The 22,296-nt window shown below is 35.7% G+C and overlaps 2 protein-coding genes and 1 pseudogene across 3 annotated transcripts; 2 read left to right on the top strand and 1 right to left on the bottom strand.

Moving 5' to 3' along the window:
* The first annotated feature begins 1,136 nt into the window (after window positions 1-1,136).
* LOC127153303 (cytokine receptor common subunit gamma-like) lies at window positions 1,137-4,127 on the top strand. 2 transcript variants are annotated; one of them, XM_051094337.1, is made up of 7 exons: window positions 1,184-1,334; window positions 1,585-1,672; window positions 1,859-1,940; window positions 2,030-2,202; window positions 2,296-2,432; window positions 2,818-2,986; window positions 3,827-4,127. In XM_051094337.1, exons 2-7 carry the CDS (start codon window positions 1,609-1,611, stop codon window positions 3,853-3,855), a joined length of 654 nt encoding a protein of 217 aa, XP_050950294.1. In that variant the 5' UTR covers window positions 1,184-1,334; window positions 1,585-1,608; the 3' UTR covers window positions 3,856-4,127. The 2 variants fall into 2 exon arrangements, with proteins under 2 accessions (XP_050950293.1, XP_050950294.1); XM_051094336.1 differs by lacking the exon at window positions 1,585-1,672 and having other exon boundaries at window positions 1,137-1,334.
* Window positions 3,916-13,052, bottom strand: LOC127153290 (CD48 antigen-like). The gene is made up of 5 exons (XM_051094321.1): window positions 12,995-13,052; window positions 5,019-5,333; window positions 4,523-4,810; window positions 4,298-4,417; window positions 3,916-4,172 (listed from the first exon to the last, which is right to left on the bottom strand). The coding sequence occupies exons 1-5, from the start codon at window positions 13,035-13,037 to the stop codon at window positions 4,063-4,065; spliced, it is 876 nt and encodes a 291-aa protein (XP_050950278.1). The 5' UTR covers window positions 13,038-13,052; the 3' UTR covers window positions 3,916-4,062.
* Window positions 13,053-17,602: 4,550 nt separating this feature from the next.
* LOC127153307 (CD48 antigen-like) lies at window positions 17,603-21,619 on the top strand (annotated as a pseudogene).
* The last annotated feature ends 677 nt before the right edge of the window (window positions 21,620-22,296 follow it).

Raw genomic sequence — 22,296 nt, 5'->3', positions numbered from 1 at the left:
AGAAAAATGTGAAATGATGATAATGCAATAACATGTTCAGTATGTGGATTTTCTGTAAACATTGTCATGATGTAATCATTATTGTACTAATTTTGACATTTAGGCAATTTAGAAAATATAGTTTTGTTAAATCTATAGTATTTAAGCCATTTAAAGATAAAACAACAACACCTGGTCATAATGTGATACTTTAAATTAACCTTAAATAAAATTGTTACTGCAAATAGAATATAATGAGGTGGTTGTTTGCAACAAGGTGGACACAGTTCTGCTCATAACAGTAAATGGCTGATGGGAAAAGTGACAAGAAAATTTGTGAAAAAAGCAAACACACACAAAGTGAAAAGCAGAGAGATGTCACGGCAAATGAACGGACTGAAAAGGAAAATGGCAGTTCAAGAGAGAGCATTTTTCTTATTTTGCACAGCCCCAGCTGTTTTAAACATTTATTTCACGAGTTCGCCTGCCCATTCAGTCATAATGGGCAATGGTAAACAAACTTGCCTTGTTGTCCTTAATGGAGGCTCGAACCGGAGGCTCGGCTTGAGCGCAGAGTTCGAATCCCCCCCCCATACAATAAATAGGGCTGTCTCTGGTTTCAGGATTTGTTGTGGGAGTATGTATGGGAAGGCCTGGATGAGTGTGAGATTTCCTGGCTTGAAATTTTGTCCCAGTTTTGTACCTATTTTTTGTACCTAAATTTTGTACCTATTTTTTTACATGGTGGTTGTTTAGCTTTGATACATTCATTAGTGAACAAAGTTTAGTTATTTTGTATGTATTGTATGTGTCAATATGATATGAGGTCTAGTTTCCAGCTTGACACTAAAACAGACAGTAGTAATGGGTACTTTTTACTTAAGTACATGTCTGAGCCCATACTTCTTTACTTTACTTTAACTTAAGTAAAAAAAATATAGTCAGTACTCAAGAGTATTTTTAATCATGAGTATCTGTACTCATGTGCATATTTTTGCCATCTCTGGTAGCAGGAAGAAAATCCCTTTGTTTGTCAAATGTATTCCTTATATGTACTTGTTTCCCCCCAACTGTCCTGATGATGTAATGTATAATTCTTATTGGCTAAACCACTACACCACCCCTTACAACATTTCTATATAATCTATTGCCGTAACAATAAACTTAGAAGGTGTTTGTGGACAGAGATTTGATGTTCATGACTCTTTGTGAGTGATAGAGGGACTGCGAATACTCTGACGGCACTAAAAAATAAAGAGTTTGAATTATTAACATGTCCAAGATGATATTACTTTCAGTCTGTCTTTTACTTGGGAACATTCCTGCATTTTCATTTTCAGCATCATCCAAGCCAAGTGAGTATTTTACAACTGCACTACTTTAAAATAAAATGTAGCTTCTTCCTTGTTGTTTTGATTTTACATTGTTGACTTTACAAAACACATAATACCTTAAAAACAAAAGGTTTACATCAAAACCAGGTAGGGGTTGTTGGCTTTTTATTAATTTCTTCCTCTTTTAGTGGTTTTATATGCTCTTTAAAACTATGGAATATGTGGTTCTACAACAGTTATGATGTTAAATCTAATATGTTAACATATGCAGGACGTGAAAAGTCTGGCGACAGAAATGATTTCATCAGCAGAGGTGGCCATTCCATACTTGTTGTTGCGAAGTTGTGAAGAATTGTTGCGTAAGACTAAGATTGAATTTTAATTAGTACGACTGTATAAAATAGTGTTTTTGTATGTATATGTTGATGTGTTTCTTTCCAGTCCTTGCAGGTTGAGCATCTTTACTGCCAAACTATTTGCATTTATAGGCTGTTTTGAAGATTAATTGTAATGTTAACTATATTGTTTCTCTCTCCTTTACCCAGAAATAAACTGCCTTATCATAAATCTGGACTATGTTAATTGCACATGGAGTGAGCAAAAGCACAATTACAGTTTCAAGAGCAAGTGTGTACAGTATGCTAAATAAAATAGAAAAACCTGCATATTTGGATTAAAAAAAATCAGGACTGACATGAGCATGTGACTTCTCTTAGGTTTACACATAATGAACTTCTGGATTGTCCTAAATATCTCAGGAATGACAGTGTTAATGTGGGCTGCATTTTCCCTTACAAAAGGCCACAGCGGTTTACTACGTTAATAATATGGCTGTACAGTGACGATGGCAGTTTGGTGACAATGCAGGAACATAATCTGATGCCAAATGGTATTAGAATTTATTCATGTTTATTATGACTTGACAATAATTGTATAGAAATGACTGGGTGATAGATTGATTACATACTGTGTTGCTAATCAGTGAAGCTTTACCCTCCGTTCAACCTGACTGTGGTGGAAAAAAAAGATTCAGAACTGTGGCTGTACTGGAGTATGCCAACGAACATCAGCTGCATTGAGAGTCACGTTCTTTACAGGACAGACGACAATGCGTGGCAGGTATGAAAACATGATGACTGAAAACTCCTTTTTATCTTTGACCCACTTCCAAATCACATCAAAGTAACTATTGCAAGTCTGTAATTATTGCAGAGTCTTGAACTTACATATTGATCGAGTGGATTATTCAATGACTCCCTCATAAGAAAATGTCACTTGTTTGTTTCCTGTATTAATCGTTGATAAAGACACATCACATGTATAACTTGTTAGATCTATTAAATTATAAAGTGATTTACTGGGATAAAAGAGAAAGTCCAGGTGCTTCAAAACTAATTAATTTCTATGACTGTAACTGTTGTATAAATTGTCACTGTTATGCATGTACCTTGTGGTTTTCTGAAACCCAAATGCAAAACACACAGTTAACATCTCTCGTCCTTAGATCACCACTACAGGCTTCAGCACCACCATCTTTTTGCCTTTCCACCTCAAAAAACGGTATGAGTTTCAGGTCAGGGCTCGAATAGCGTCAGGCTGTGGACAGTCCATGTTTTGGAGTGACTGGAGTGAACCTGTCTACTGGGGATCTTTAAAGACCAATAATAGTACAGGTAAGGTATCTTATCTCTGTTATAAGTCTCTCAGCGCATCATCTGCATAGTATGCTGCAAATTAAAGAATGAGAAGCTGGAGGCAAACAGTCACATTTACAAGCACATTATCTAAAAATACAGATTTCCAAACAATCCAAACATATCCCCTTGAACTTGGTAAAAAGATCTTGACTGGAAAATGCTGTTTTTATGGTCAGTTTTCATTTGTTATTTGCTAATGTTAGTGAATGTTTACGTTAGAATGCACGTCCTACTACGCTGTATTTAATACGGGGAGCGGCTGGAAACTAACGACCTCTCCTGGTTGGAGATAGTATTAACATCATAAACTGAAAGCAATCTTCACGTGACATGCTTTTCAAATGTTTTAATATTAATCATTGTTAATATTAAAACATTTGAAAAATTTTTACGAGAATAAAGTCAAAATACTACAAGAATAATGTCGAAATGTTTCAAGAATAAAGTCGAAATTATGAGAATAAAGTCTAAATGTTACGAGAATAAAGTCAAAATGTTTCAAGAATAAAGTCGAAATTTTTAAGGCCCAATTTTAAGAGCCGTACGCCTTAAAGTCTGTGTTATGATACTTTGTGTAAAACCAATGTGCAGGGCCAAAGAGGCTTGACATTCTCAGGCAAGTACATCTATGTCAGCCATAAGCGGGTTGTAGAAATCCTAAATGTGGATACTTTTGCAAAACACATTGCACATTAACAAATTATGTCCTGCTGCTTCATTTACATGCACCAGAAACACTGTTTGCATTTCACATATTGTGTTATGGTTTTGCAATTGAATCTCTATCTAAACAGCCATTTCTTTTTTTTTCTGCAGGTGTTTCTGGTGTGAGACAGATGCAATAGAATCAATATCAGTGACGGAGTGAGATTCAGTCACTCGGCATGCTGGTGAAACACAGTCAGATGATCTCAGACAGAAGAAAAGTGTGGACTTTTGGACCTGACGATACTGTATCTTACCACTGTTTGGTCAATCGCCTCCCCCAGTGTTTTCAGGAACTACACATAACAATAATCACATAATTCAATGAACACCTTTAATGTTTTACTTTAGATTTCTTTGTAAAAATGTTTTTTTGTCTCAGTGAACAGAATAGAGCCACAGTTAAACTGTTTCTCACCATTACGTAGCTCAATATGTTCTTCTCCATCAGGTTGGCCTATATAAAGATAATCAATTAATTTCAAGAATGAAGTATACATTAAACCTTTCTTGCAAAACTGTTTTGCACAGCAACACAAATATTTGTCTTTGGCAAATATTTTAGCTATAGGTAACACATACCTTGATTAGCTGCTTCTTTAGACTTCCTGTAGTAATAGCAATAGAAAACACAGAAAACTGCAACGACAGCCAGGGCAAAAAAGTAAACCAGCACTAACTGACCTGTGGTCAAACCTTGTGCTATAATAGAAAGAGACCACAACTTACTATGCTGTTAACATACATGAACATGATCAGTAGAGGTCAGGTTAGTACATAAATGTTAATACACAGGCACTGCTGTACCAGAACATGGTTGACAGAGTTTGCTGATGTCCAGATGTTGAGTCTGGTTGCTGATGGGATTGTTGATCACACAGCTGTAGGTGTTTTTATCCTGATATTCCACCTCCAGAGGTAGAGAGAGACTCATGCTGAGATCAGACACACTGGTGCTGGACAATAAACTGTTTCCTTTGTACCAGGAGAGAGTCACATCACTCACATTCACCACTGAACACACCAATGAACAATATGATGAGGATGATGAACATTGTGAAGAGTTACTGCTGATGACAGGAACAGGCAGACGAGCTGAAAACATGAGAGAATATAGTCTTGATGTAAATGTCACACTAAAACACCCTGATGCAGTTTAGACATTGTGTCTGTCCTTCTAGTCGCCACAAATCACATATACCAGGCTGTGATTTTGTCTCTAAGAGGCTTCTAGAATAACTAAAGAATGGATTCAGAGGAAACGTTACCAGTCAAACTGGCATGCAACTACAAAATGACTCACCAAAAACAATAATACTGAATTTCTTTGGTTCTTTTCCATCAGTGAACTGAAAAACACTGTAAAGTCCAGAGTGTTCAGTTGTGATGTTTGTGATGGTGAGAGATCCAGTCTGATGATCCAGCTTCAGTCTGTCTCTGAATATCCCATTAGGACCATCATAAACCATATTAATCAATCCATTGATCTGAGCTATACGAGTGTTTTCAGTTCCAAATGTCCATGTTATTAAATCATCTCTCTTTATTTCAGTAAGATCAGTCTGTAGAGTAACAGAATCTCCCTCCATCACTGACTTCACATCCACACCAAACACACCTGAAACAAACAGAAACAGTTTCTCTGATGGAGATTTAAGATGAACATCTCATAAGACTTTGCTGTTTTCTAATTTATTCAATCTGATTGTATGATGTGATGTGGATAATCTGTAATAATAATAATAACATCTTTTCATAGAACTGAAGTCATTCGAATTTGAAAGGATGCCATGGGTCAGTGAATTATGTCTAAATTTCCATTTTTGAGTGAACGATCCCTTTAAATCCAACAACCCTGTTCTTTTAATCCTGTTTATGTCTTTACAGGTCCAAACCCACGTTTAAAGTACACTGTTAAAAATGATTTGGGCTTTTAGTCAGAGGGACTATTGTTGTCAAGTTGAGAGAACTCATTGCCCATTACAACACACCAAGAAGAGTTACAACAACTGCAACTTTAAAAAAGCGCGGAAACTCATTAAAAACTCATAATAATCCGTTCAGTTCACTTCAGAAAATAGGTCGTGGACATTTCAACCAACACGCACGCGCCCGCAGTGACGTCACGGGCCATGATCAACTCTGGAAAATCCGAGCTGACCGCCATCTTTTTTTCCTCGGAGCCGAGCCGTTCAAGTAAGTACATTTAAAATTGTTTTAACTTAGTTCATCTGTTGGTAATGTGCATTCGTCGTCTAATGTCTCTCCTTCTCAAGTGATCCGTAAACATAACCTGTGATGAATATTTCATGTTCGTTCGTTTTTTGGAAATACGTTAGCATGTTAGCGCCGGAGTGTCACACTCACAGCAAGTATTCAATGTAGGGTTGAGCCTCATATTCGACATTAACAAGTATTCGGCACCGATAATATACAAATATACAAGTGAAACGGTGCGAGACCTGTCCTCATTATTATGGAAAAATGTGTGAACAGTGGGAACATTATACCCGGGTCAACCCGCCAATTTACATGACGTCGCGACTCATACAAGAAGCTTTGTTCGCACTCAATCAACCTGGCACAACATTAACAGACAGCGAGATAGCAAAAAACACTGACCATCGCCATAGTGTATGGACTATATTTTTTATGTTGAGTTAGATGCGGTATAAACACGTAGTGATAGGTGATTGTTTTCATGTGTAGTGATATGTGTGCCGTTACACTCTGTATCCATGGCAACGCGCAGCAGTGGGGGTGGGGTGAACGGTCCCGCAGACTGCCACTTGGAGATCAGACGTGGGTTTTTTGCAAGGGGAAAGTCAAGTATGAAGAGTTACAACAACTTCAACTTGAAAAAAGCGCGGAAACTCATTAAAAACTCATAATCCGTTCAGTTCACTTCAGAAAATAGTTCAAGGTGGACATTTCAACCAACACGCACGCGCCCGCAGTGACGTCACGCGCAATTTTTAACTCTTGAAAATCCGAGCTGACCGTCATCTTTTTTCCTCGGCGCCGAGCCGTCCAAGTAAGTACATTTAAAATTGTTTTTAACTTAGTTCATCTGTTGGTAATGTGCATGCGACGTCTAATGTCTCTCCGTCTCAAATGATCCGTAAACATAACCTGTGATGAATATTTCATGTTCGTTCGTTTTTTGGAAATACGTTAGCATGTTAGCGCCGGAGTGTCACACTCACAGCAAGTATTTAATGTAGGGTTGAGCCTCATATTCGACATTAACAAGTATTCGGCACCGATAATATACAAATATACAAGTGAAACGGTGCGAGACCTGTCCTTATTATTATGGAAAAATATGTGAACAGTGGGAACATCCCAGCTAACAATTTTTGGTTCCCAGAACGTTCTGGGAACGTTAGGTTTTGGTTCCCAGAACGTTCCCAGAACGTTACCAAGAACGTTCCCTATTGGTTAGCCAGGAAAGTTTTCTTAACGTAAATGGAACGTTCCCGCAACGTTCCGAGAACGTTCCCAGAACGTTCCCTGTAGGTTCCCAGAACGTTCCCCTAACCTGCAGGGAACGTTATATTTACGTTAAGAAAACTTTCCTGGCTAACCAATAGGGAACATTCTGTTTATGTTCCTAGAAGGTTCCCTGAAAGTTCTCTGAAGGTTCCCAGAACGTTCTCCTAACCTCTTCACTCCGATACCGCTGCCGTATGTCAGCACTCCCACGTCCCGTAGTAAGCAGACGGACGGATGTGGACCTCAATAATCACTACTACAAACCATGTCTTGTTTTAAACTATTGTTTAATCCTTACAGATATTTAGAGCACATTTAGCCACCATAAAATGACATTAAATTATCCTTTAATATCCTAGATTTGTTTTATTCGTTAATATATAAGATTAGAAGTACCATAACCCAGATTTTGTTTATTAAAGCACCAAATAACACTGACTTCAACAAAATATTGGATTTTAAAAATGTGAATTTTATTTTTACAGACATTGAAAACGAATACATTTATTTGACTTAGAATAATATTACATTCGTTTCTTACCACTGAATTAACGACGATGTGCTTCTCTCTTTTGGTCAGTACACAAAAACTTCTCCGTTAACATCATGTTCTCTTCAATTGGACGTGTCAAATTTCCCTGAAATCACAATATTTACTCTCGTATATATATTAATTATAAGTAATTATTCATTAAAGCGATCAATCAACGAATGTTAGTCAGTCAGTAAAACGAAATGACCGTTAATTTTTAAATTACGCGGGTGCGCGGCTTTCTGTGGAAGGCAGGATTGAGCGCGTGCTAGAGAAGCGCGTGCAGATCAGAGGCGCGCAGAAAATAAATATACAAACAAACCCAGTGTTAATGATATGATTTTCTGACTACGCTTAACCTTGGCTTAATTGGAATTATATTATAATTATAATTCGATTTGACCACTTTGATGTCTACACTTTATTAAACGCTTATTTTAGACATGAAATTCTGCAAAAAAATAGTTTGTTTATGATGAAAAAGAATACATTTTAACATTAGAATGATCAGAAAGATCTGCCAAGTTTTTATTAGTTTACACTGATATGACAACTAAAAATAACCTGCAGGGAACGTTCTGGGAAGGTTGTTTTTAGGTTATAAAATTAAACCAAAAAATAACCTGCAGGGAACGTTCTGGGAACGTTCCCTGTAGGTTGTAAAAATGCAATCTAAAAATAACCTACAGGGAACGTTCTGGGAAGGTTGTTTTTAGGTTATAAAATTACACCAAAAAATAACCTGCAGGGAACGTTCCCAGAACGTTCCCTGTAGGTTGTAAAAATGCAATCTAAAAATAACCTGCAGGGAACGTTCCCAGAACGTTCCCTGTAGGTTGTAAAAAATGCAATCTGAAAATAACCTACAGAGAACGTTCCGGGAACGTTCTCTGTAGGTTCTAAAAATAAAACCTAAAAATTACCTGCAGGGAACGTTCTGGGAAGGTTCTTTTTAGGTTATAAATTTAAACCAAAAAATAACCTGCAGGGAACGTTCTGGGAACGTTCCCTGTAGGTTATTAAAAAGAGAACCTACAGGGAACGTTCCTAGAACGTTCTCATTTGGTTCCCAAAAAAATAACCAAACGGGAACCATAGGGGAACGTTAGGGGAACGTTCTGTGTTTGCTGGGATTATACCCGGGTCAACCCGCCAATTTACATGACGTCGCGACTCATACAAGAAGCTTTGCTCGCACTCAATCAACCTGGCACAACATTAATAGACAGCGAGATAGCAAAAAAAACACTGACCACCGCCGTAGTGTATGGACTATATTTTTTATGTTGAGTTAGATGCGGTATAAACACGTAGTGATAGGTGATTGTTTTCATGTGTAGTGATATGTGTGCCGTTACACTCTGTATCCATGGCAACGCGCAGCAGTGGGGGTGGGGTGAACGGTCCCGCAGACTGAAATTGTAAAACGACTTCACTGGTCTCCGTTGAAATCTACGACGTCACTCTGTCCATTTCTTTTACTGTCTGTTTTTTTTTTTGGGCCAATGGAAAAGGAGCTCTATGCCGAAATGAGAGTCAGATGGCCTGCCCTTTTTACTGAAAGACAGGTAAAATGTGTACATTTTTTCTTAGTCATAGCAAAGTAGTAATGTTGTATTGTGTATATTGCAGGGCTCTATGCTAACATTCCTCCCGTTGAACATGTGCTCCTAAAGTGAAATATTTAGGAGCAAAATTAAAAATTGTTTAAGTAACATTTATGTAACGCTTAAATAATGTTGAGGGTCAAACGTGACCCATTTTTACATTTGATAACAGTAAAAACACCCTCAACAATTCAACTTATGACTAATTTGATGACTTCTGATGTGGCCGAGAATATAAAAACATGGAAATATTTAATCTTTTTTAATCAAGAGATGCAAGCAATAACTTACTCTGTTATGACTAACAGAATATTTGACACATTAGACATAAATTGATATTTCCTGTAGGCCACTCCTATATGTTATGATATGAAATAATGCTTGAACTGATATGAATTACATATTTTTATTTAACTACTTAAATCATAGTAGTACATACTGATTTGTTAAACTTACAGCCTTGTTACTTAGCATGTATGAATTATCATGACAACAAAGCACTGACATATCAGTCTGATGTAAACATTAATAAAACTCAATAACCTGTCACACAAGCCAATCTGAGGACACAGATCGTTGAGGTTGAAGTTAATATTAATGAAATATGCACCTTGAGACAGGTCTCCGCTGTACGTCACATGTCTGACAACATGTCAGTTGTAGTGCTGAAATGTGAACATTTAGGTGACTTTTAACTTGAACTAAAACTGTAATGTTACTTCTCCACATAGATCGCCAAGGAATTCACCAGGCTCACTTCAATGGACATCAATAAATTCTATGAGGGTCTGGACAGCCATCTGCATAAACTTCTTCAGTTATTCCGGTTGAAGCGCTTCGAGGAAGTTCAAGACATGACATCCTTAATGGAGAGTCTCGACAAGATGTAAGTGCATATTTGTTGTAGTTGTGGTCCACATTAATTGTGCAACCCCACTGAGGAGAGGGACCAGGATGTAGATTATGACAGACAGTAAACCTCTAATTAATGTACTTGGATAGGCATTTGATAATCAGAAAATCAGAGTTCTGATATCAGCTGAATTCACGTATTGTGTTTTTGCAGGCATCAAACCAAAGGAAGAGAGCAGCAGCTTTGCAGGGACTGCCATGGTACATGAAGGAAAATCCTTCTACATTAATGAAGAGATGTGAGGTAAGCAGCAAAATGTTTATTATGTTTATTGATACAAAAACTAGTTCACAATGGGCATGGTTACACATCATTTCAGGCATCCTCTGTGTGGATACACTATATAGCCAAACATGTCTAAAGCACAGGCAATTTTTTTTTTGTTTGTTTTTGCATGAAGCCAACAGTCCTGGGGAGGACTTCATCAAAGGAATGGTGATTGGAATCCTTTTGGTTGTTGAAGATGTGAAAGAGCCCCTTCCAGTTTCCTACAACGATGTTGCCATTGTCATTGAGGAAAAGATTGTCATGCGTCATCTTGGTGATGTACCCAATGCTTTTGTGAACCTGATGGGCCTGCTGTACATGCTGAACCTTGACTATCCAAAAGAGATGAAATATACTTTTGAGGTGATTCAGCGCCTGTTCATGGGAATCGGGTCTGAGATGTGCACTTCCAGGGTTCACTCTCTAAAGAATAAACTGCTCAGTTAGAGGGATAACTCAGGAGGATGTTTCTGCATTTGGCCATGAGGAAGAATTCTAATTTTCTTGCCATTTGCTAAAAAAGTTTGTCGAGACAAACTTAAAGTTTAAATTAGTTTAAGTTAGCTTAAGTTAGTTTAAAGTAGTTTATAGTTTAAAGTAGTTTAAAGTTTAAATTAGTTTGAAGTAGATAGTTTAAAAACGAGTTTGTTAGTTTAAATTTCACACACTGTACAGGCACGCTCACTAAGCCCTCACAGGAGACTGCACACTTTTACTTTTTCATTGTGCACACACACACACACACACACACACACGCAGGTCACACACACACTCACTCACACACACACGCACAGACACGCTCACTAACTCTCACACACTCATGCACATACAAGAACACACACACTTTCTTTCAAACACACACACACACACACATGCTCACTAACTCACACACATGCTCACTAACTCACACAAGCAATACAAATGTAGTAAGAGGAAATAAATGTAAAGCCCTTCTGTGGGTCACAACAGTTTATGTTTTTATGTTCTAACATATGTCTGTTGCTCTCTGTGGAGGAAATGTCACTTGCAGACACTAAATTGTATTTTATGTTGTAGAGCAAACATGAACAGAGTGGAGATTTCTGTAATGTTTGAACGTGTTCATTTTCTGGCTGACATTTGAGCAAGTTTCTCAGAGATACATTGTTTTGTTTTTGTTTTTTTTTGTTTTTTTTTTATACAAATCTTCCTGCAATTTACTGCAGCAACTCTGAACATCCACAACAATTGACTCAGTTGAATTTGGAGAGTTATTGTTTTTCCCCAAAGGAAGGCTGCACTTATTTTTATGTATTATATTATTATTTGTGGAACAGTGTAATTTCAGTTAGTAAGCAGCCCCAAGCAAAAGTGTGTTAGAGAGTGTAAAGGCAAAATTTTGAACATGTCCCAAGGAAGGTCTTTTTTTGATGTCTCAATTTTAAAGCAAGGCTGGGTGAAGTTGGACTTGTTGGGGTTTTAATAAAGGTCCTTATTGAATTGGATTTCATCTCTTTCATCTCTTACTTTTTATATAATTTCATCTCTTTTCAGCTATTTTTTCATGTGTTAATATTTAAGTTTGACTGGCCAATTCTCATGTAGATTTTTTGTAGATATTAGTTTGCTTAAATTTTTGAAATCTAGCAATTTCTGTAAACTCAAGTAACTTGGCAATAGAGCATGAGAAAAAAAAAAAAATGTTGCCCTAACTTGATAAAACAAGTTACACCAACATCTTTTGTAGTTCTCTCAAGTAATGTTTTCCAGTCCACATTACTTGATACAGAAAGTTGAGTCAACAAATCGCAAGTTGTATCAATTATGTATTCCATGTTTAGCCAACTTGATTCACCGTTGTAGGAACTTGATCAAATAAATTCAACCGACATCTCTAAGTTATCTCAAATAATATTTTAAAGTCCAACTTACTTGATACAGGAAGTTGAGTAAACAGACGGCATGTTGCATCAATTCATGTTTTGAAGTGTAATAAACTTGACACTATAAGTTGACTCAAATTAACTCAGTCAAAGCAACAAGATGACTTGACTTAGTTAAGTTGAGTCAACTAATCTTTTTTTACAGTGTACAGCAGGATATTTAATGAATAGAGGAGCAACAAAATGTTAAAGAGCAAGGTGTCCACAAGAACAAGTGAGGTCTCAGGTAAGTTCAGAAATTATTTGTGATTCAGTCATGCTCTTTGAATGTAATCGTTTTTAAATATTTGGGTCTGTAATACAAGAATATCAACCTTTTAATCGTCTCCAGACAGTTACACCACCATGACATTTTTTTTCTGACATTAAGCTTCTCAAAATATAAATTGAATGTAAATTAACTACATTCATAATAGCCTACGATCTGTATGACTTATATGTAGAACAGAAATTAGGCTATTATTCAAATCATTTTAGATATTTCGTTAAAATATGTAAAGTGAAAGTGAATATTAATTCTCGAAATGTTGTAAATCTACTCACCATCCAAGAGTAAGAAAACTAAAATGCAAAAAATTATTCGCATAATTCTGATAAAGGGAGGAAAAGATGAGAGAATAAAGTTGTCGGTTGTTGTTAAATTGCATTATTGAGTCTCAGAAGCTTCGACGTCCAATCTGGGTCGTTTCAAATCGAGCTAAACCGCAAACTGACAGCGACAATTATTAACATATTATTTGACGTTTCACTTCAGATCAATATGTAACAGTTATAAAAGTGAAACGCTCAAGAAAAAACTAAAGCATTCATCCTCTAACACACATTGTCCACTATGTTGCTCTGTTCCTGAGCACTAATGGACTTTGTAACAGACAAGCAATGTGCATAACATATTTGCAGTGTAAGCAAGACTGGGGTTAATGTCCATCAAAAGTAGCAGTTAATGTCAAATTGAAAGAAACGTTTTAGGTCAGCAGCAAAGAAAAAAACCCAACACATTTTAGCAGAATTTTTCAAGGCTAATGAAAGAAGAAATGTTTTACTGCAACTGGTGAACATGTAACAGTCACCGCAGACAAGTGTTTACTCAGCAATGATGTATTTGTCTCCTGACATCTTTGTTTCCTGACAAATCTGTAAGAAAACAGAGAGAATCACCGAAGTTAGAAAGAGATGTTATGGCTTTTAAAACTGGTTTGGTTGTTAACTATAAATGGAAACCACACCTCAAGACTTCAATCAGATGATATATTTCAAGGCATTCGGTAGGTAGGTGCCTTATTGGCTTGGGCCCTAATAAATATAGCTCATAAAATAAAAAAAAATTACTGAAAAAACAGCAGGATAATACATGTCAAAAGTTGCAAAAAAGATCTATTATGAAATATTAGAAGCAGAAGGTGTACAACAAAGCCATATAATTGTCTGTAAAATGCACCCAAAAGATGTGGCAACATCCATCAGCTCAATGGGCTAATTTAAATGTTTGCAGTGAACTGATTTTGCTGTATTTTGGATCAAATAAACGCAGGCTTGGTGAGCTGAAGTGAATTCTTTGGAAAACATTAAACATCTTACTGTTCAATGCTGGGGGTGAAAACATTTCGAAATTGAAGATCAGAATAAATGTAACTTATTTTGTCTTCTGGGAAACATGTAAGTATCTTCTGTAGCTTCTGAAGGGCAGTACTAAATGGGAAAAAAAAGATATTTAGGCAAAATAAAATTACACATCTTAATTTTGTTCAAAAATTTTTACCCTCCAGCTCTTAATGCATTGTGTTTCCTTCTGGAGCATCAGTGGGCGTTTGAAACAGAGGTCGCGTTTACCGAAAATTCTCCATCATTGACGGAATTTTTTTATCAGTAACGGAAAAATCTGAAGGGCGTCCATCATTTTGACAGATTACACTGAGGATGATCTATTGCTAACTGTAGCTGTAATTCCCACCCCTGTCCAGTTGGTGGTGAGTGCGCTCCAGTCTGACAGCAGCGCAGGGGCAGAACCTGATTTTATCAAGTACGACATGTTCCTGGATCAACATCTTTGTTGACTCTGGAACAACATTGAGATTAACCAGTCAGATTTGAAAAAAACAGTTTATAGTTTTTGTGAAGTTTAGGCTTACAGTCAGTGTTTGGTGCTTGTACATCAGTGTCATTCATCTACCATTTCCTCTGATTTTAGGGATTACTCATGGGTAAGGTTAGGTTTAGGTGTAGGGATGTGGTCAGAGATAACATTTTTGGATTAAAATGTTGTTCCAGGAACACATCTAACTCAGCAAAATCAGGACGCGCCAGAGCAGGGATACAGACCAAAAAGGAAACTATCACAAATGTTTTCCTATGTGTTTGATTACGCACAGGCGAGTACAAAGAAGCTACAACGATCTAACACGCCAGATTAAAGAGCACAAAACGGTATTTATTGCTTGAATTTCCTAAGGAAATTGACAGAATTTGAAATCTGAGACTTTGTTTCATATCAAAAGTAACACAAAGTCTAGCCTATTGCTATTTATTGGAAGGAAGATGCACTATGTACTGTCCATTCATCAACTGAAAACAACATAGACCAAGAGATCGAATCTAAAATCGAGAAATTGATTTTTTATTATTTTATTATTTTTTTACCCAGCCCTAACATATTTTGTTGTTTTTAAGAACTGCCCTGTCGTCCTGTAGGTTCATAGTTAAAAACGAAAATGTGAACAAAAATATAAGCAATTAAATGTGTTATTCTAATTAAAAATTAAAATGACGGGTAATAATAGATTATGACTGAGTCTTTTACGATCCTGTCTGTCAAAATGAAGGACAATGTTGAAGTCTAGAACAACCTCTGCTTTGAATCTTCTGTAATAGTTGCATATGAGTCCCTCAGTTGTCCTCAGTGAGAAAAGATGGATCTCAAAGTCATACAGCCATTATTGGAAAAGGTTCAAATACACAAAAAACAGTGAATTTGTTGGACCTGAAGGATTTTTCTGAAGAACAGTGGGCAGTTTAACTGTTCAGGACAAACAAGGGACTCATAAACAACTATCACTAAACAAAAAAAAAAAAAACACAGCTGTGGATCATTCAGGTAACAACACAGTATTAAGAATCAAGTGTATGTAAATGTTTAAACAGAGTAATTTTTATAAATAGAAATGGACCACAACACAGTTTCAATAACTTTTATTTGTCAATGTAACTCAGAATTGTCAAGTTCACTTAACTTATTTTTCAGGTCAAGTTTATTTAACCATTTTAAGGCAATGGGTTTCTTAATTAAGTCAACATATCACTTTTTACAGTGTAGCTATCTGAATCTCTTTGCATGTGTGTGTTCATATTAGTCGATTCATATTGGTGGTTTTTATTTTTATTTTTTCAGCAGGTGCAGAAACACCCGATCAGTGGAAGCAATCACAAAACAGTACGTTTCTGCACAACTAGTCCATTTTAGGGTTCCAAACTGGTGTAGTTCAGTTAAAACCATTACAAAGAACCTGAAGCTGTGAACATTTACATTCATTCACTAAGCAAAGCAACTTAAATCGGATATCCTTAGTAGGGTTACAGAAGTACAACAGTGGCGATACCTGAGGTAAATCAATGGATAGTCAATGTGACTAGATACCTAAAAGACCTTTTATACCTTAAGAAGGTTGTGGAAGTTTTGTTAGAGGAAAAAAAAAAAATCTAAATGTCTTTATCCAGCATTTTCAGTTTCTTGAATGCCATTGGTTGAATTTGTACAAATATATAAATCTATGTAGATCAAAAATGTACAAAAATATAGATCAAGATCTAGAAAGCTTGTAATCAGAGGTTTAAGAATATCAAAATAAATTTTGTGAAATTTTTGTAAAAAGTGTTTTTTTAGACTAGTGGAAAGAAAACATCCGAAAGACACTGTTAAGTGTTTATTTTATAGCACTTTATCTATTTGTGTTAATAAATTTTAAGTAAAATACATATTTTTAAAGGATGTTTTCTCAAAATATTTTTTTCTCCTACACTGAGCCATAAATCTCCACTTCAGTAGCACACCAAACTTCACATTTTTGTTCTTGTCTATATCCTGGAGGTTTTTACAGAGGGATTTGTTCATATATAATTAGACATATATGTTTGTGTTCTTAGTTTTTTTTCTGAATAATGGTATGACAAAATGAGATACCCAAAATTCCCTCTGTAAAAACACGCAACACTAATATGTCAAAAAAATGAAACAAGAATTTTGAAACCGACTTCATCCATCGTTTAGATTTTTGTACTAGAAATTAGCACATATTTCATTAAATAATATCTCATTTGCATATTTAAACCTAACATTTTAGAAAACTGGTATTACAAAAAAATGTTTGCAATTATCAATGTAATCAATCAACTGGGTAAGTAAGGTGATAAATAATTAAGTTAATGTTTTAACCCTATTCACCTGCAGTGTCAATACATTTTAGTCTTAATATTAAAAAAATGTGCATTGTGCACAAGTAGTAATTGAAATAAAAATTTAATTATAATTTTATATAAGAAAGTCTTGAGCCATATGTCAGTAAATATGTTAATAGATTTAAACTATACTTAATATAAAATAAATATACTTTAAATATATTACATCAGTAAGACCTATTAAATGACTGAAATTAGGAAAATAAGTAGAAATTATTGATTAAATGTGAAGAGTAAAAAGCAGAATGAGATTTGTTGAACAAGGCTTGGCTTTCACTGATCTCTGTCTTAAAAACTGTTTCCGTTTGTTCTCCGGATGTTCTCAAGAAAGATGAAATGAAGGCAATATTTGTGCCAGTGGGAAAACCTGTCACACTACAAACTGATATAGAAATTAAACAAAAAAAAATTTGACCTTCAACTGTGACCTAGTGGTGGCTCTTGAACTCTTTTCAAACACAACCTCTTACTGCCTGCTTACACCATCTTCAGTATAACATTTTAGCATTTATTTTGACACATTTGATATACTGGTACTTGAGTTTCTGCCTGCTGAAGTGGCGCTGGAACAGATCAGATGATCCGGATCTGAGATGTGTTTCATAAATGAAAGATTCGATGAACTAAGCGTATTTGGAAGTTCCAAAAAACCTACTTCCTTTTTTTTGTGAAAGTCAAATACTTTTCCCGTCATAGAACGCGTCAGTATTTTTTTCTTTAGCGTTTCACTTTTATAACTGTTACATATTGATCTGAAGAGAAACTTGAAATAATATGTTAATAATCGTCGCGGCCAGTTTGCGGTTTAGCTCGTTTTGAAACGACACCGACTGTACGTCGAACCTTTTGAGACTCAACGGAATAATTTAAGAACCAGAACAAACCAAATTTGTTTCTCATCTTTTACACCTATTTATAGAATTATGCAAATAATTGTTATCATTTTAGTCCCGTTACTCCTGGATGGTGAGTAGATTTACAACATTTCGAGAATTAATTTTCACTTTCACTTTACATATTTTAACGAAATATGTAAAAATGATTTGAATATAGGCCTAATTTATATTCTACAATTCATACAAATAGTAGGCTACTATCAATTCACAGTTCATTTACATACAATTTATATTTTGAGAGGCTTAAAAAAAAATGTCTTGGTGGTGTAACTGTCTGGAGACGATTAAAAGGTTGATATTCTTGTATTACAGGCCTAAATATTTAAAAACGATTACATTCAAAGAGCATTGCTGAATCACAATTTTGTTGTTCCTCTTTTCATTAAATATCCTGCTGTACTTTAAACGTGGGTTTGGGCCTGTAAAGACTTAAAGAGGATTAAAAGAACAGGAGTGTGGATTTAAAAGATTTTTACATTTAGTGTCAATTTCTCACCCATGGTGTCCTTGGTGGTTATTACAGATTATCCACATCACATTTTCATAAAATCAGATTGAATAAAGAAGAAAACAGCAAGGTTTTATGAGATGTTCATCTTAAATCTCCATCAGATAAACTGTTTCTGTTTGTTTATCAGGTGTGTTTGGTGTGGATGTGAAGTCAGTGATGGAGGGAGATTCTGTTACTCTACAGACTGATCTTACTGAAATACAGAGAGATGATTTAATAACATGGACATTTGGAATTAAAAACACTCGTATAGCTCAGATCAATGGATTGATTAATAAGGTTTTTGATGGTCCTAATGGGATATTCAGAGACAGACTGAAGCTGGATCATCAGACTGGATCTCTCACCATCACAAACATCACAACTGAACACGATGGACTTTACAGCGTTTTTCAGTTCACAGATGGAAAAGAACCAAAGAAATTCAGTATTATTGTTTTTGGTGAGTCATTTTGTAGTTGCATGCCAGTTTGACTGGTAACGTTTCCTCTGAATCCTTAGTTATTCTAGAAGCCTCTTAGAGACAAAATCACAGCCTGGTATATGTGATTGGTGGTGACCAGAAGGACAGACACAATGTCTAAACTGCATCAGGGTGTTTTAGTGTGACATTTACATCAAGACTATATTCTGTCATGTTTTCAGCTCGTCTGCCTGTTCCTGTCATCAGCAGTAACTCTTCACAATGTTCATCATCATCATCATCTTGTTCATTGTTGTGTTCAGTGGAGAATGTGGGTCATGTGACTCTCTCCTGGTACAAAGGAAACAGTTTATTGTCCAGCATCAGTGTGTCTGATCTCAGCATCAGTCTCTCTCTACCTCTGGAGGTGGAATATCAGGATAAAAACACCTACAGCTGTGTGATCAACAATCCCATCAGCAACCAGACTCAACATCTGGACATCAGCAAACTCTGTCACACATGTTCAGGTACGGCAGCACTGCTGATATTAGTTGATGTGTTCAGTTCTCTAAAGCTTTATTTGTTAATGCTCTATGATCTACTGTTTTATAGTGGATTCAGAAGATGGCTTATCCTAGGTCACATTGTGCTGATCTGCATTGGTGTTGTAGTTACTGTACTAGTCTTGGCTGCAGCTGGTGTTTTCAGTAATCTACCGTAAATACAGAAAAGCACATCAACTGTGTAAGTTTATTCACAGTTAATAGAAAAAACTGAGCTTTATTTTGCAAATGTATAAAAATAAATAAATAAAATAAACATATGGTTTAAGTCTTTGTTTTGTGTTTCAACAGACCAGACTCAAAACCAGGAGATGAGTAATGGTAAGACACTCCATTACTGCATCCAGTAGCGATATTAGCAAAAATATCATATTCATGCTGGCTTTGCAGGTTACTGACTTGTTGAAAAGCTTATTTAAAACAAATAAACAATCAGAACAAAGAAACAAATTAACAAGCAATAGATGGAAGTTACAAATGACATTAAAAGTGCTTTAAATTCTATCTAATAGTATTCAGGTAAGACATAAGAAATACTCCAGAAAAAACAATACACATAGAATTAAACACTTGCGTGAATAAAATATGCACTTTAAGAACCCAAACAGAATTTTAAGTAGGGCTGTTTGATTCAGAAAATTTTGGAATCGAGTTCGATTCCGTTTCTTGGTTCTGGAGTCGATGAGATTGGATTCCTCACTGTTGTTTTCGATTCTTTTTTTTTTTTTTTTTTTTTTTTAGAGTGGAGAAACCTAATTTCGCAATGGCTGTAGTATATAAAGGTCTTAGAAAGTAGCCTTATCACAATACAAAGCTTTTTTTTTTTTATGATATATGATACATCTCTGTATTTAAATTTTAATTTTGTCTGGATTGCCCTTGAAATTAGTCATAGCCCACAGCGCAGCAGTGGACATGTGTTTATTGCATGAATGGAACAAGGCACAGTTCAGCTGAATGATGTGTACTTTACTGGTATGCTTTGAGTAAAATTAACAAACTGTACACTGAAACAAAATAACCAGAACATTAACAACACTTATATAAGAGCTCGTGGTTTATGTCAATCATGTCAATCACAGATTTGTGTCTCGGACACAAATCTGTGCTCTTGGCGGTTTCTTTCAGAATTATCATTGGCTGATAAGGAAATAAGATCAAGACCCTCGATCACGTCATGATATATTCTATCGTGCAGCGCTCAAAACTGTGGACAATATAAGGCCGTTCCACCATAAAATAACTTCTGAATCGTTTTTGAACTGGTTCATTGAAACGATTTAACCGAAAGAACCTTTTCGTGGAAACGAAGCAGACTTCTAATCACTACTAGCGAGCAAGGCTGCATCCTCAAACTCAAACGAGCTCAGTACCGAATCTTTTCATTCAGTTTAGTTCGTAAATCGATGTTCAGCGACGTTTGATGACAGCAGCCGACATATGCAGCCTTCGTATGATGCAGCCTTTCATTTGAGAGGCGCCCATAAGCTTTGTTGAACTGAAAACAGCTATGAATGGGGAGTCGATTCCCCTTGAAGGGATCTGATTGATGGCACTCTCGATTCCCAACGCCTCGGAATTGAAGAATCGATTCTTTTTGGAATCGATTCCCAGCCCTAATTTTGAGACCTATCGCACAGATCTAATATACTGACATATGATTTTCTCCCTTCTCTGCCAACAAATGCCATTACAAAGAAACAATGAATCTTTTGTGATTATTAACAATATATAATACTTACACTGACTATTTACTCTCTTTCTAGGTTCTCTAGGTGATGATTTGACTGAGACTCATGAACTGAAGACAGTGGCAGCGAGGGTGGGAGAGACCATCACCCTAAACACTGGTGTTACTGCAATACAAAGTTTTGATGTGCTGCAGTGGAGGTTTGGTGATTCAAATGCAAACAGCACGAACCCATTCACTGTCTTTGCAAGACTTAATGAACAAAGCAATTTTGATCCTACTGGTCATAATAAGACATTCAAACACCGAGTAAAGCTGGATCAACAAAATGGATATCTTACAATTAAAGACATCAGATCCACAGACTTTGGAATTTATAAACTAAATATCACCAGGAATGGGCGAAATGTGATCTCAAAGACATTTATTGTCCAAGGTGAGCAGTTCAAATAATTTGGTAGAATAAAGATCCTTTAACATTGAACAAGTTAGATTATCTAAACTGACCAATTGACTCATGTGAAACCAACCAAACAATAATCTTTTGATGTTTTTTCCCCCTCAGAAAACAAAGAAAATGTTCAAGAGACAGAGACATTAATGAATGGAAATATTACTGCAAACACTAGTCTATAGTGACTGTTAGGTTACCCGTTTTTGTTATATATATATATATATATATATATATATATATATATAAAACTGTTGATGGAATGTGTTGCCATTAACTGTGATATTGAACAAATATTACTGTTATGTACATTGCATGTATGTTACATTGGTGTCAGGTTCCAGTTGTGATTGGTGTTAATAAAGAAAAAAAAAAAAAAGTTTAAATTTTTATTCAGTTTGCACAACTTATAATTATGAATTTAAACTTGAGTTGTGTGGGCAAATTGCATAGTTCAACCAGTTGAATGAATTTATCATTACAGGTAAGATGAACTATTCTTGAAAAAGTAACCTGACTGCCTTAAAAATATAAGTTGATTCAACAAGATGCCAATTTTTATTCAGTCTGCACAACTTAAAATTATAAATTTATTCTACAAAATGGTTAGTTTAAACAACTAAACGTTTGTTGGTCTCACTAAGTTTATGTTGTTTCAACTTGGATTTAGGTAAGCACAACTTTCTTGTCATGTTAGTCTCACTAATTTTATTTTGTTTCAACTTCTATTTAGGTTAGTACAACTTTCTCATCTTGCTGGGCTAACTAAAAACTTATAAGTTGACTCAGCTTCACCTTTGTTATCCCAACTATTAATTCTAGGTTTAAGGAACTCCAACATATGTTTAAACAACATAAGTTTTTTAGCTTATTTAACAC

This window comes from Labeo rohita, chromosome 22, assembly GCF_022985175.1.
Source record: "Labeo rohita strain BAU-BD-2019 chromosome 22, IGBB_LRoh.1.0, whole genome shotgun sequence".
Lineage (NCBI taxonomy): Eukaryota > Metazoa > Chordata > Actinopteri > Cypriniformes > Cyprinidae > Labeo > Labeo rohita.
Note: the sequence above shows the minus strand (reverse complement) of the source record. Positions and strands in the feature narration are given on the sequence as shown.

Bases quoted from the DNA above. Each gene is read 5' to 3' on its own strand.
- LOC127153303 (XM_051094336.1), top strand. From the start codon at position 1,253: ATGTCCAAGATGATATTACTTTCAGTCTGTCTTTTACTTGGGAACATT. The intron at 2,203-2,295 runs GTATTAGAATTT...GTTGCTAATCAG, and splicing joins ACATAATCTGATGCCAAATG to TGAAGCTTTACCCTCCGTTC. The intron at 2,987-3,826 runs GTAAGGTATCTT...TTTTTTCTGCAG, and splicing joins AAAGACCAATAATAGTACAG to GTGTTTCTGGTGTGAGACAG.
- LOC127153290 (XM_051094321.1), bottom strand. From the start codon at position 13,037: ATGCGAATAATTTTTTGCATTTTAGTTTTCTTACTCTTGGATG. The intron at 5,334-12,994 runs GTGAGTAGATTT...TGTTTGTTTCAG, and splicing joins AGTTTTCTTACTCTTGGATG to GTGTGTTTGGTGTGGATGTG. The intron at 4,173-4,297 runs GTATGTGTTACC...ATCTTTATATAG, and splicing joins TAAAGAAGCAGCTAATCAAG to GCCAACCTGATGGAGAAGAA.